This window comes from Salvelinus sp. IW2-2015, linkage group LG12 (assembly GCF_002910315.2).
Source record: "Salvelinus sp. IW2-2015 linkage group LG12, ASM291031v2, whole genome shotgun sequence".
Classification (NCBI taxonomy): Eukaryota; Metazoa; Chordata; class Actinopteri; order Salmoniformes; family Salmonidae; genus Salvelinus; species Salvelinus sp. IW2-2015.
The window spans coordinates 5,349,477-5,361,308 of record NC_036852.1 but is presented as its reverse complement, the minus strand read 5'-3'; the positions used below and the strand labels follow the sequence as shown (position 1 = coordinate 5,361,308).

The window sequence follows — 11,832 nt, the reverse complement described above, 5'->3', positions numbered from 1 at the left end:
AACAGAGGGTCGTTGGTTCTGGGTGGGCTTGAATAAGAGAGACCCCCAGTCAGCAGGATCTTGGGAGTGGTCTGACGGGACCCCCGTGGTGTCCTCCTTCGTAGAGGATAAGAACGAGGAGGATGACAGACATAGCTGTGGCGTGTACAGCGACCTGACCAACGCCCTCCTGCCACAGCCCTGCGACACCAAGCACGAGTGGATCTGCAAGGTTCCCAGAGGTAATCATTATTTTCTTAACTAATGGATTGGATTGAGGTAAAGCATTTCTGCCTACAGTACATCTCTTACAGGAAAAACCACGTGAACCGCGTTCCAAAAAACACATGTTTTTATGTGATCTCATGTGAAGTTAATGTGACAACATGTACATTTCATGTGAATCCATGTGGTTTTTCTGTAAGGGATAGTAAGGGGGGTAACTCACCTCTTCCACCATCAATGCCACTGTATATACAGCAAAGGGAAAGGGGGATTCCTGGTCAGTTGTACAAGTGAATCCATTCAACTGAAATGCTTCTTCCGCGTTTAACCCAAATTGAACAGTTATTTGACTAGGCAAGTCAGAGAGGTGTGGGGCTGCCTTAATCGTGTATGGAACGTTTGAAATATCAAAGTTGCTTATTGATTTATCCTTATACATTTTAAAGGTTTATCACTAAGAATGTCTGTCTTATTTGTCTCGTAGGTACGGAGCTGAACAAACCCTACTGGTATAACGACCGTAAGTAAATGTATTCGTTTTGATGTATTTTGTTATATTTTACATTCGTGGTGTATTTTATTGAGTTGTTATTCATTTATTTGTATGCTTATTTGTGCTATCAATTGTAGTTGACTCTGAGAGGGCCTGTGTGATTGGGACTGTGTAACCTTCCTCCGTCCTGTAGAGAACGAGCCCTGGGTGTTCTACAGAGGAGCAGAGTATTTGCTGGTCAGGCAGCCTCTTCCCTGGCAGGGTGTTAACCTGGCCTGTATGATGATGGGCGCCCACTTGCTGTCTGTCCACTCTAAAGAGGAGCTCCGATTCATCAGAGAGCGCATGGGGAAGGTCTGTGCACACACACACACACACACACACACACGGGCCGACACTCACGCTAACGCACACAGTCAGACACACGTGCCGGCAGTCACACTCACGGGCCGACACAAGTGAACACACACTAACGTAAACACAGTCAGACACACACACACGCGCGCACACACATGCCGACACAGTCATGCGCACACATACACACACACGAGCCGGCACGAGTTCACACACACTAGCCGACACATTCACACGCGAACGCCCTCATTTTCCACAAGTGCCCTCACTCACTCTCTCTTACACACACGTACAAACACACACGCCGACACGTTCGCACATTCGTGCCCTCGCATACAGGAACAAAATAAAGGGCCTTGTTTCACTACAGCCCAGCGTCTCGGATCAGACTGAAGGGCCCTCTGGTGGAGAGGCTTTTGAAGGTTGTAAAAAGGACAGAGCTGTGGATAAAACAGCAGAGGCTGGGGCCAAGGCCAAAGAGAGGGGTTGAATGAGGCCAAGGCCGAGGAGAGGGGTTGAATGAGGCCAAGGCCAAAGAGAGAGGTTGAATGGGCTCTCGTGGCGTGAAAGAGGCTGAATGGCTGACCCTTCACTGGAGCYAGGGCAGAATGCAGGAGGAGGACGGTAATAGGCCTTGAATGAGTGAGCTAAGCATTCCTTTTCTTCTCTTGGTTCTCTCAGCTCTCTCTGGGGTCCACTGACTGGTGGATAGGGCTGTCCACGGACCTCGTGAGGGAAGAGTTCAGGTAAGTGTTTTATTTGTTTGTTTATTGAATGCTGTATTTTACCTCACACTCAATGGATTATGCTGTTTCTTTAGTGTGAGGGGGTGCAATAGGAGTGTGTGTGTGTGTGTGTGTGTGGTGTGTGTGTGTGTGGTGTGTGTGTGTGTTGTGTGTGTGGTTGTGTGTGTGTTGTGTGTGTGTTGTGTGTGTGTGTGTTGTGTGTGTGTGTGTGGGGCAGTTGGAGTGATGAGTCCGCTGTGGATTATCAGAATTGGGCAGAAGGAAGCTCCCATGATGCCCCAGTGAAACATAAACAGTGCGTGACCATGTCCTCTATCTCAGGTAAGAACACAGGCACACACACACACAACTCCACGACAGACTTCTCTTTGACGTGTTGTGACCAACAGGTCAGTGGTCGGCGGGTGAGTGTGGCGATCTCCATGCTCACGTATGTAAGCGCCGGACTGTGTCCGTGGTGGAGATTCCCAGAGAGCCTCACTACATCGGAGGCTGTCCAGAGAGATGGCTCTACTTCGGACACAAGGTTCACCTCATCTCGCATCCTTTTATTCATGTCAAAGCCTCTGCGTGGGATTTTGTATAGTTTAGTGCCCGTGTGTGTGTCTGTGTACCTTTCTGTGTGTGTATGCGTGCATGTGTGTGTGTGTATGCGTGCATGTGTGTGTGTGTGTATGCGTGCATGTGTGTGTGGGCACCCCTCCTCTGCAGGATGAGTGGCTGAGCGGGCCCCTGGGCGGGGACGATCCTCTGTGCACGGTGGTCTCCAACAACCACAACTTCCACCTGACAGGGAAGTGGTTCGACGAGACGTGCACAGAAAGTGGATATGGCTTTGTCTGTCAGAGACCCCAAGGTAGGACTCCCCTCTGTCACTCACCCTCATTCAGACACATTCATTTTCAGAGCACAGAGCTGAGATATTACCAATCATGCCTGTATTACATCATTAATGAAACTGTTATAGCTTCCTGTTTTGTGCTCTCAAAATGTCACCCCGTTGAGTCTGCTCACTGAGAGAAATCCTCATGAAACAATCTCTCTTATCTTTTCCTCTCCCTCTCTCCTTCTCTCTTTCCCTGCAACAGACGCAGCTAAACCCCCATCCCACTCCTACCTCCACCCTTTCCCTGACAATATTGAGTACAAGAACCGCAGATACAGGGTTGCCCGTGGCAACATGAGCTGGTACGAGGCGCTGCATATGTGCTTAGAGTCTGAGTCTGAGCTAGTGAGCGTTACCGACCCTTTCCACCAGGCGTTCCTTACTGTCCTTGTCAATAGATTGGCATTCCCCCACTGGATCGGACTGTATAGTCAAGAAGTATGTATTATACTATACCGCTGAGTACTGCTACCTGCCTGGGCCGTGTGTGTGTAGATAATGCTCGTTAACAAGCATGTCGAAGTTGGTCTGTGGCATGAATTGACCTTTGATGATGTTAGGAGTGTGTATAGTAGATTTACGTCACGGCAAGGAAACCGCTAAGAGCACTAGCTAGAGGTCTTTTATAAACAGCATGGTCACAATGAAGTAATTTATCACACTGCAACTTATCCCGTTACTGCAGTTGTCCAGAGCTTTCCTCCTGGCCCACAGCCCATGCATAACTATGTCAGCGTCCCAAATGACACCCTAAGTGTCCCAAATGACACCCTATTCACTTTATAGTGCATTACTTTTGTCCAAGACCGATAGGGCTCTGGTCAAATGTAGTGCACTATGTAGGGAATAGGGTGCCATTTTGGGGCATATTTTTGTGCTTCACTCAACACAGTATGGGAGTAGTTTTTCTCAACCGCCGGGCCGGCTGGGAGGAATTCTAAGCCACGCACAACATGTGTATCCAAGAATCCCATAGACTCAAGGAATGTCTTACTCCTGAAATATGGAATGAGGACAGGAAAGGAGAGAATTGGTTCACAGCGCTCTACACAATGCCAGACACYTTGGTATATAAACACCACACTACCACCAAGCCGAACCTTTTAACATTGCCTGCTGCCCTCTACTCTTTCTGCCCCGTTGCATGACGTGACCTACAACTCCGTCCTCTCCCTTAGCAACCCGCCTCAGCAACGTAGGCTCACCCTGAGAGTGTGTGTCACCTCCTCCCTGCCTGTGTCTGTACGCCACTACAGGATGGGATAAACTACCAGTGGTCTGATGGCAGTGACACGGTCTTCACTCACTGGGATGCGACCGATGATGATGATTTCATCCTGGGGGACTGTGTGTACATGGACGTCACCGGGGGCTGGAGGAGGGCCGACTGTGAGATGCCYCTCCAGGGAGCCCTGTGTCATGTCCCACCACCTAGTGAGTATAGGCTGGGTCCTAGCACATTATAAAACAGTGGCTACTAAAGCTTCCTGTGCTGTTCGTCCCTCCTCAAGCGTTTCAAATGCACAATACTGCTTTTCTAAATGTTCTCCCGTAGAGAGTAATGCGTTCACCAGCTACGAGGTTGTGTGTCCATCGACGTGGGTGAGGTTTGGCGCCAGCTGCTACAGCTTTGAGCCCGTGGTCCAGAGACTGACCCTGGAGGAGGCCGGAGAGCACTGCAAACACAAAGGTARAGGAACGCTCGGGCAGATGTTGCCCTCAAGCACAGATTTAGGATCAGGTTCCCCTGCCCAAATTCTAACCTTAACCCATAAGGGGAAATTACAAAACTGTCCTTAATTCGGCAACTTCATCCTACTGTGGTAAGTCTCCAGTACACCATGGAGTCAATTACAGTAGGTCTCATGCTAGGATGGATCAAGGATTTAATGGATCTCTCTCTATGGGAATTTCCTTGTGATGACTCCCTGTTGTAATTGTACAAAATGTAATGTTTGGTGAGAGCTCCCCCTATGGGATCCATGTATTAGCTCCATACTAGTAGCTAATACTGTGCTGTAGCTATAGATCTGAGGGTGCAAACCATTCACAGAGAATGGCCTTCTTCATGCTCAGTGACACACATGTAATAATGAAGGTTTGGTGGTGTTTTACCTCTACCAGCGAACASYTCAGAGGTCCTGACCATACAGYCAGAGACGGAAAACAGGTTCGCCCTGGAGCAGCTGTGGTCGTATGGCTTCCCACATCAAACCGTCTGGCTGGGGATGTTCTTCAACACTGACAGTATGCACATGCTTTGACAAGTTTCCTCTCTTTTCATCAAAATAAGCAGTCTTTCTGGATTGGCGTACAATATAAACCAACAGCTGGCAAAAGACAGACAATGTAAGTGCTACGGACAGAACTGGGATAAGACACAGCTTAATAGGGTTAGTAACATAATGAATTTCACATTTTTCAAGTAGTATTTTGATACTATTTATTGACTTCGTGTTTTACCTGGTGAGTTGATAGAAGCACTGTGGGGGAAAAACACCAATGACCTGGGGCAGCGTTGTAGGGTGGAAGGAGAGGGGTCGAATGAACCAATRCACAACTTCTTTATTAAACATGTTATCTGTTTGRCCGGTCCAATTTAGCGGGCTCCATGGCATGGCTCGATGGTTCTCCTATGGACTACTCCAACTGGAACGTCAAGGCCCCAGACCCRAGCCTGCTGACAGCAGACACCTGTGTGTCCACCAGGGTGTCTGATGGGATGTGGCTCCTCTCTCAGTGCACTGACAGACTGGGCTTTGTCTGCAAAACGAACTCAGGTGGAGTAGAGACATTTTGGCTGCGTTTACACAGGCAGCCCGAATCTGATCTTTTGCCACTCATTTGTGTTTTGACCAATCAAATTAGATCGTTTGCCAATAATTGGTATTTTGACCAATCAAATCAGATCTTTTTGCCAATATTTGAAATAAATATCAGAATTGGGCTACCTGTGTAAGTGCAGCCTCTCACTAGCCTCCAACTGCCATTATGACAAAGCTTTGTGTTATGCGTTTGTACAGTGTACATGMATGTATTCTATAGATCAGTCAAGTTAAACAGATCGCCTTCTTTACAGATACGATCCCTGAGGTAGAGGTGGAGCCACTAAATGGTAGGTATTTAATTGAGGCTATTAACAGTTATGCTGTTTTTCTCATGCACATTCTAACAATTTGGCAACTCAAGGTATATTGGGACCAGCCTCTACCATGATTAACAGAGCCTTCAATGTCCAGTAAACATACCCCTCTGTGTCTCTTCCAGGGTTGCACCACAGTGTCGTCCCATGGTCCTGGTGGCCATGCTGATCTTCGCCGTGCTGGTGGCGGTGCTCTGGCTCGTCTACAAGAGGAACGTGACGCGCTTCCGCAGACTGCCGTCCCTGGGAAACGCGTACTACAGACATACTAGTTCCCKGGCCARAGACTCCGARGGAAACGTTCTCATCGCAGATCTGGAAGCTCACTCTGGAGAATAGGGCTGTGTCCAAAATGGCACTCTTTCCCCTATTAGGTGCACTGCTTTGGTCAAAAGTAGTGCACTATATAGGCAATGAGGTGCCTTTTCCYGATGCACTATAGGACTTATTGGAGACAGCAAAATGGTGGTGTTCTCTAAAGTTGGGTAAAGCATGGGAATGGGCCGAACTCTGTATGACTGTGAAGAATGGTATGTCTCTGTGTGGGTCTGACATGGACCACAGCAAGGGAACTTAGAGAAGGATGTCAGAGCCCAATTAGCTTTATCCACTTTAATCCACAGGAGGCTGCTGAGGGGAGGACGGCTCATAATAATGGCTGGAACAGAGCAAATGGAATGGCATCAGACGTCTGGAAACCATGTGTTTGATGTATTTGATACCATTCAACTGCAGTCATTACCACGAGCCCATCCTCCCCAGTTAAGGTGCCACCAACCTCCTGTGCTTTATACAAGTAGTTGATGAATCAGGGACCAATCGTGTGGCTGAGAGTGAGGGAGTGCATCTTCGTGTGAAGTAKGTTTTGTCTACAAAGGACTAGAGCTGTTATCCCAAGTACTTTGACATTCTAATGTAGGCATTTGAAAATCGATAGATATTCTTTGCACTGTAAGGTTGTTTTGTTATTATGGTACAATGCCAACTGCTCCCACTAATGCTGGTACCCACTATATTTGTGAYTACAAGTCTTTCACGCAGTGAAGACTAGTTTTCTGTAATGCCTTGTACAGGACCAAAACAGTTTTCTTCTTGTTTAAGATAACAACGGCCGTGAGTCAGTCGTTCTTTACAGCAAAGACAAAGTCATGCTTTCGCAATACATTCTGAAGTCATCTTCTATTTATTTTATTCATGAGCAGAAATAAGACCCCAAATCAATTACAAGTTATGTTTTTGAAATCTGAAAGTGTCATTAAAGTATAGTGTTTCTTTGTTAACACTTTATTGCACCAAACTCCATTAATGCAACACGGAAAGATGATGTTTTAGTTTTTKATTTCTTTGTTGTCGTTTATTGCGTATTTTCCTACACACAGAACACACACTCACACCCTCACAGTATTTTTAAAAAGTAGTTRATAAGTACATACATGATATTCATAAGAGGAAGTGAAGCAAAAATAAAGTGAAAATGAAGGCATTTATTTATGTTTTATTATTTATCATTACGAGAGTAATATTTGCCATTCACTTCCATTTTGTTCGTTTGGTCCATACATCTGTCAAAATGTAGGAGTAAAGGAACTTTTATTGATGAAACAAAAATGATGTAACAAAGTGCTGTTATGTAAATGGTGGCTTTTTGAGAAATAATCCAGTATTCTAAGTAGACTTATGTGTGTGTGTTGTTTGTTATGAGGTAATCTTTGCTGTGTTACCTGTTGTAGTTTTTGTATGTTGGGTACACAGYGTTATTAGATATGAAATATGTTGATGTATTTTTTTCTGTTGTGTGGATTAGAAATACCAGCAAGAGGATATCACGGATGCTTGYAAATGTTTACTGTCTCTTGTTGTTTTTTATCGATAATGTTCATAACAAATGCTCTGTGCCTTCAGTGTAAATAAAACGAAGCTGTATCCAAGTTGCATCTGAATTGTGTCTTGCTATACCACGTTTGCTTTGAAACGAGTCATCTGCATTGAGATGGTCTGCAGTGCACTGTGGGGGTGGTATCCGAATATTGTCTTTATCCTGTTTATTTCTACCATATTTGCTTTGAAATGAGTCATTTGCATTGAGATGCTCTGTGGTGTGGGACTAGGGCAGGGGTGACATCATGTGGAGGAGGGAGACTGAGTAGAATGGACTCGTGGGTCTCTCTCTTGTTACATTCCAAATGGCATCCTATTCCCTATTTAGTGCACTACTTTTGAAGAGGACCCATAGGGCTCTGGTCAAAAGTAGTGCACTATATAGGGAATATGGTGCCATTTGGGAGAAAACCTTTTGTCTGGCAATGGCCTCTACAGGCTGGTCTGACTGTTGTTGGCTGAGAATGCAGGCTTCATGGTTGAGATGATTCACTGCATGATGRTTCACTGCTGTTCTTATCTGCTTGTCTTTGAATTGACAGCGGCTTACGATAGTTGGKGACGCAGCATCAACATACGTTTCTTTATTTATCAGTGTCTTTTGTCGTTGACTCAGCATAATACATATGTACTGTGAATTGTGTATTATATTGAAAAATAACGTCAGTAAAGTTGTCACTTTCAGTTGGCGAACTGGGAGTGGTCTGTGATGCGTAGTCGACTGTTGGCGAATCACAAGCGCGCAATCTTCCATGGGGCAACACGCAGAAAACCGTAACAGCATAGGAAGGGGAATAGAGGTTAGTCAACCAGCTGTCAGTCAACAATTGTGAAGTAYACTCGTGCTACTTTGAAACGCAGAATTGGTGCGCAAACTGTAGGCTGGATACTGGAGACGTATGAATCCGAATAGAGAAGCCGTGGTATTATAACCATGGATAAAATTACACTTCAAGGAACAGTTTACCTATGTTTTTTCTTATTCTTTTGGGATAGAACTATTTGTTTTGGAAGTTGCGCGTCAACTACATATTCCGGTAAGTAAGGTGCTTTCTATTGTCATCACTAGGCATGCCCGCCCCATTACTGGCTAAATTSGTTGAAAGATTATCGCGTTTCCATAGACTCAACTTCTACTTAGAGAGTCAGTGGTAGCCTATTATTGTTTTGAATGGGGGGGCGGGGGGTTAGGCTCAATAATGGAACGTCAAGCCCCTTTGTTCAATTTCAAAAGRAGAAAGTAACGTACGTTTGCTGTATAATCAACTTGTTTTTTTTAAGCCATATGTGGACTTTGGTTTATTTTCGTTTATGGCCCATCAAATTCCTCATCTGCTTTCGAAATGCGTAATGACCATTTTATAAACTATATCCATCAGGATTAAAAGAATGACGTCTTGAAACCCCTCTCGCGTTTAAAATGTGCGGCCCTTTTGAGTCTGTTGGGACAATGTTGCAAAGTCATTGCTGCAAGGTTGCACGCAGTTGAAGTGATCCAAATGTTGCAGAATGTGGTCGTTGTCCGTGTATCTGTAAAAACAGTTTGCATGATCATATCCCCATGATCAAGTACTGTTCTCTCTCTCTCCCTGTTAGTCTCTCTTTAATGAGCATAGGCCACCTAATTAGACATACAGTGTTGCTGTACCAGTTTATAAATATCTAATCTCATACTCATCATAGGCTGAATATGTTCAACTCAGAGATGCAGTCTGTCATGTTTCTGAGTTCAACTGCTAACCTATTACACAGTACACGTGATATCATTTATGCTTTTAGATTTACGACAGTAACTGTCAGTTGAGTTTCTCTTCCTGGTTTGTCCAGGTAATCAGGTCAATACATTATGGAGAATMAAACCATTTAATTTGATGTTGTTTACTGTTTAATAGTTCCTTATATGGTCTTCRTTATTACACATGCACATTTGCACATTTTATACTGTATCTGATTGTTGAAAATAAAGGCTATTTTCAGCTCATCAAAAGTGTTTCAGAGTGAAACATCATACCCAGTTGTATTTAATTGGCCTCTAATTCAATTCAATTCTTTAGTCCAGATTAGGAAATGATAAAACAGTTCTGTATTGTTGGTAAATCATGGATTTAAGGCTGCCACATGATTTACATTTACATTTAAGTCATTTAGCAGACGCTCTTATCCAGAGCGACTTACAAATTGGAAAGTTCATACATATTCATCCTGGTCCCCCCGTGGATGACGAGACATTGGAAAAATACAACAACGCAATTGGGCCCTGCTGACTGAGAAATTTTCAGCAATCAAAATGTTGGAGACATGATAAACACAGGCCCAATAGACCCCGTGGCGTTTCTAAGATACCATTTCTTTTGCTTATCTGACCTGTTTGTTGATTGCCTTGAAATTTCGTCTTGGTCCCCTGCCCCACGCGACAAGCTGAACTATTTAGCAACGATAGACCAGCCAGCTTAAACTAACATTTCAGAATGGGACATGGTAGATATCAACCAAACATTCCTAATGAATAGTGATACACAATATACTTGTAACATATAAAAATTGTGTTAATGGAACTTATATTGTTGAGTGAGTGTACCTATATTTACTAACACTTTATTATGACTATATATCACTAATTTTACTTCCAGTTTGAACGTCGGACGTTTACATACACTTAGGTTGGAGTCAATGAAAAACTAGTTTTTCCAACCACTCCTCAAATTTCTTTGATAACGAACTAAGTTTGGGCAAGTTGGTTAGGACATCTACTTTGTGTGTGACACAAGTAATTTTTCCAACAAATTTTACAGACAAAGATTATTTTTCACTTATAATTCACTGTATCCACAAATTCGCAGTGGGTCAGAAGTTTACATACACTAAAGTTGACTGTGCTTTTAAACAGCTTGGAAAATTCCAGAAAATGATGTCATGGCTTTATAAGCTTCTGATAGGCTAATTGGACATCATTTGAGTCAATTGGAGGGTGTTACCTGTGAATGTATTTCAAGGCACCTTCAAAACTCAGTGCCTCTTTGCTTGACATCATGGGGAAAAAATCAAAATTAAATCAGCCAAGACCTCAGACAATTGTAGACCTCCACAAAAAGTCTGGTTATCCTTGGGGCAATTCCAAACGCCTGAATGTACCCAGTTCATCTGTACAAACAATCAGTACGCAAGTAAAACACCATGGGGAACCACACAGCCGTAAATACCGCTCAGGAAGGAGATGCGTTCTGTCTCCTTGAAGAATGAACAATACTTTGGGTGGTGACAAGTGCAAATCATCCCAGATCAACAGGCAAAGGAACCTTATGTGAGATCTGGGAGGAAACAGGTACAGTTTTATATCCACAGTAAAAGAGTCCTATATCGACATAACCTGAAAAGGCGGGCTCAGCAAGGAAGAAGCCAACTGCTCCAAAAACCGCCATAAAAAGCCAGACTACGGTTTGCAACTGCACATGGGGACAAAGAATCGTACTTTTTTTTGGAGAAAATATTCCTCTGGTCTGATGAAAAAAATAAACTGTTTTTGGTCATATGACCATCATATATGTTTTGGGAGGAAAAAGGGGGAGGCTTGCAAGCAAAGAACACCAATCCCAAACCGTGAAGCAACGGGGTGGCAGCATCATGTTGTGGGGTGTGCTTTGCTGCAGGAGGGTCTGGTGCTCTTCACAAAATAGATGGCATTCATGAGGTAGGGAAAATGATGTGGATATATTGAAGCACACATCTCAAGACGTCAGTCAGGAAGTTAAAGCTTGGTCGCAATGGTCTTCCAATGGACTGACCCCAAGCATACTTCTAAAGTTGTGGCAAAATGGCTTAAGGACAACAAAGTGAAAATTAATTGGAGTGGCCATCCCACAAAGGCCCTGGCCTCAATCCTATAGTGGGCAGAACTGAAAAAAGCGTGTGCGGAGCAAGGACCCCTACAAACCTGACTAAGTTACACCAGCTCAGTCAGGAGGAATGAGCCAACATTCACCCAAACTTATTGTGGGAAAGCTTGATGGAAGCTAACCGAAACGTTTGACTCAAGTTAAACATTTAAATAGGAATGCTACCAATTAAATTGATGTGTTGTAATACTTCTGACCACTGGGAATGTGATGAAAAGAAATAAAAGCTGTAAATA

General features: G+C 44.1%; 2 protein-coding genes across 3 annotated transcripts in view; both read left to right on the top strand.

Moving 5' to 3' along the window:
• LOC111970919 (secretory phospholipase A2 receptor) overlaps positions 1–7,757 on the top strand; it is a 20,672-nt gene extending 12,915 nt beyond the window's left edge. The window contains 15 exon segments of the mRNA XM_070445870.1: positions 6–221; positions 689–724; positions 891–1,051; positions 1,733–1,797; positions 2,015–2,118; positions 2,187–2,384; positions 2,387–2,653; positions 2,886–3,121; positions 3,940–4,117; positions 4,239–4,373; positions 4,808–4,930; positions 5,287–5,463; positions 5,763–5,798; positions 5,951–5,968; positions 5,971–7,757. Coding sequence (XP_070301971.1) covers positions 6–221; positions 689–724; positions 891–1,051; positions 1,733–1,797; positions 2,015–2,118; positions 2,187–2,384; positions 2,387–2,653; positions 2,886–3,121; positions 3,940–4,117; positions 4,239–4,373; positions 4,808–4,930; positions 5,287–5,463; positions 5,763–5,798; positions 5,951–5,968; positions 5,971–6,164 — 2,144 coding nt within the window. The 3' untranslated portion in view covers positions 6,165–7,757.
• A 734-nt stretch (positions 7,758–8,491) lies between these two features.
• Positions 8,492–11,832, top strand: part of LOC111970918 (lymphocyte antigen 75) — a 49,230-nt gene continuing 45,889 nt past the window's right edge. For both annotated transcript variants that reach the window (XM_070445934.1, XM_023997679.1), the window contains exon 1: positions 8,492–8,740. In XM_070445934.1, coding sequence (XP_070302035.1) covers positions 8,638–8,740 — 103 coding nt within the window. In that variant the 5' untranslated portion in view covers positions 8,492–8,637. The remainder of the gene's footprint in view (positions 8,741–11,832) is intronic.